Source organism: Echinops telfairi, unplaced genomic scaffold (assembly GCF_000313985.2).
Source record: "Echinops telfairi isolate 266 unplaced genomic scaffold, ASM31398v2 ScPeMD7_23;HRSCAF=83, whole genome shotgun sequence".
NCBI lineage: Eukaryota > Metazoa > Chordata > Mammalia > Afrosoricida > Tenrecidae > Echinops > Echinops telfairi.
The window spans coordinates 90,366,286-90,368,910 of NW_022103920.1; the positions used below are offsets into that span (position 1 = coordinate 90,366,286).

General features: G+C 49.1%; 1 protein-coding gene across 1 annotated transcript in view; it reads left to right on the plus strand.

Annotated features, from left to right (window-relative positions):
- The window catches only part of FKBP9 (FKBP prolyl isomerase 9), a 61,208-nt gene extending 60,314 nt beyond the window's left edge, over nucleotides 1-894 (plus strand). Inside the window, exon 6 of the mRNA XM_045288667.1 lies at nucleotides 716-894. Coding sequence (XP_045144602.1) covers nucleotides 716-894 — 179 coding nt within the window. The remainder of the gene's footprint in view (nucleotides 1-715) is intronic.
- The last annotated feature ends 1,731 nt before the right edge of the window (nucleotides 895-2,625 follow it).

Below are 2,625 nucleotides of genomic sequence, written 5' to 3' on the forward strand. Positions count from 1 at the left end.
AAACCGTAACAGGCTTGAGTTTGGATGTGGGTGTGCTGGAATGAGAATCACAGATTGCAGGTCAACACCCTGTAAGAACCTTAATCTCCCTCGTAGAAAACAAAGGCAGCATGCATTTTGCACAGCAGGCAAGTCTCTGGACAGGCAGAGTCAGAAACAGCAGTGCCCAGCTCAGAGATGGCAGCCAGCTGTGCTAATTCAGATCTATTTCCCTCTCATAGCCCTGGCATGAATGCAGTCGCCCATTTCAGGCCCCCAAAAGGGCTCACACCTCTTCTAAATCTTCCATTCTAGGACCTCAGCTTGGGATCTTTCCTACGCTGGTCACCATCCTGTGTTACCCACAGTTGACGAATTCAGGTCCTTGTTGATTTCACTGCATTAGCCAGGACTGAACAAATCCATTCGAACCAGGCCACAGTCCTGACAGGGACACCTTCAGTTTTATAGAGAGAATGAAACAAGCATTTCCTGAAATGACATGTGCCCTGCCCGTGTGCAGCACACGCTGCTCTAGCCCTTAGCCACTTTTAAACGGATTCATTACTCACGAATCAGTACTTCCCTTCACTAAATCTCCTTGCTTTCGTAAGAAACAGCGTCTGCTCAGGAGGCAGCTGGCACCCTGGGTGGTGGTGTGGATGGTTGAGACGGGTCTGACCACTATGCTGACAGTGTCTCCCCCACCGTCCCTCTTCCTCCTCTGGCCTGTCAGATGGAGAAGTGCCCGGCAGTGCGGTGCTGGTGTTTGACATTGAGCTGCTGGAGCTGGTGGCGGGCCTGCCTGACGGGTACATGTTCATCTGGAACGACGAGGTGTCGCCCAACCTCTTTGAAGAAATTGACAAGGACGGCAACGGAGAAGTCCTCCTCGAAGAGGTAATTGGCCTGTGAAGGAAAGTGGGACTGAAAGAGCCCAGGGAGCCTCCCCCCCACATTGAGTCAGGGTGCCTCCAGGGAGCCTCCCCCCCATATTGAGTCAGGGTGCCTGTTCGGAGAACGAGGAAGGCAGCTGTCCCGAATTGTGACAGTGACAAACAGCACTGTAGCGCTGAGCCTCTGACAGGTATAGGGATTAGACTCAGTTCCCAGGTACTGGTGCGCACTGGGTGCCTGCACTGAGCTAAGGCTTGGCCCAGGTAGTATCTTGTTCAGCCCGCCCAACTATAGATCACCTCTCTTTCAAAAGAAGAAGCTGCACAGGGAATGGCACAGAACTACCCTGCGGTATGAGCCAGCATCCACCGCCTTGCTCACCTAGATCCACGAAGTTTCCTGTGCACCACATGCCACTTCACGGCATTGGGCAGGAGAGCATTTTGTCCAGACACAGCCCTGGGGACTTGCAGCCTCTGCTCATTCAGGGACATCGCTCCAGCCTTCTTTCCTTCCTCTCCTTCATTGTTTCCTCCCATCTGACATGCTATTATTTCTCCTTCTCTTAATGCTTCTCTACCCAGTTCTTAACGCTTCTTAGCTCCTGTTACCGCAAGTCTCAGAATCATCTGTCCTCTTGGCTTCCAATTGCTCTCCCTCCGATGTCTGCCTCTTTGTCTCTCTTTTAAATGGATAGACTTCTTTTTAGCGGAGTTAAGAGTTTACAGGAAAATTCATCGGGCAGGACAGTACTCCCATACATTCCCCACCTCCTCCCAGATCCCTGGGTGGTGACATGGTTTATGTTCCACTATTGATTGAGAAGTTGGTTGGCCATTCACACCCACTTGGTGGCACTTCAGGAGGAAGATAGCAGCCAATAAAATCCTGTGGAAGATAGCAGCCAATAAAATCCTGTGGAGGAGTTCTACTCTCTCACATGGGGTAGCCAACAAGTTTGATTTTGTGTGTGCGAGGGTGGGTGGGGGAGGTGTTTGCCCTTTCTACTCATGGTTTCTCCAATTATTAACATCCTGGTATAGAATACTTGTTACCATTGCTGAACTAGTATTAATGTGTTATTAGTCATTTTAATCCATAATGTATCCAAGAGTTCACTTACACAAGTTGACAAATATATAATATTGTGTATCCATCCCTACAAGATCTTACTCCATTCTTACTCCTTTCCCCCCATTCTCTCGTAAACTCACTCCTATCAGGCAGTTGTCCCTCCATGCCATTGAACTTGGTCTTATCCACGTGGCTAGTGTCTGCCATACTGCGAATTCTAAAAGCTGTTCTCAATTCGCCTCAGACTACAGCACAGATGACTGACTCCCTGGCAGCACACTTTTTGTATGTGACTTCCAAGACACCTTTCTCTCAGACCTTGTGTTAGGCTGGGTTGGCTAGAGAAACAATTCCAGTGACACTCATATATGTATAAGAAAGAGCTTTATAACAAGAATTAATTATATATCAAGAAAGCATCCCAGTCCAGTCCAACTCAGGCCCATAAGTCTGATACTAGTCCATAACTCCCAATTCAGACTTATGCAGCCATGTGCAACGATGCAGCGTACAGGCATATCAAAGGCTGGTAGGTGCAGAGTCTTGTGGATCCAAGATTGATGGAAACATGGCAGGGCCTCTGTCAGCAGGAAGGTGAGGAGGGGAAAGGAGATTCTCTTTATGAGAGGGCCACCCTCCAAGGGGACACCACCCCATAATCTTAGCTTCCACTCT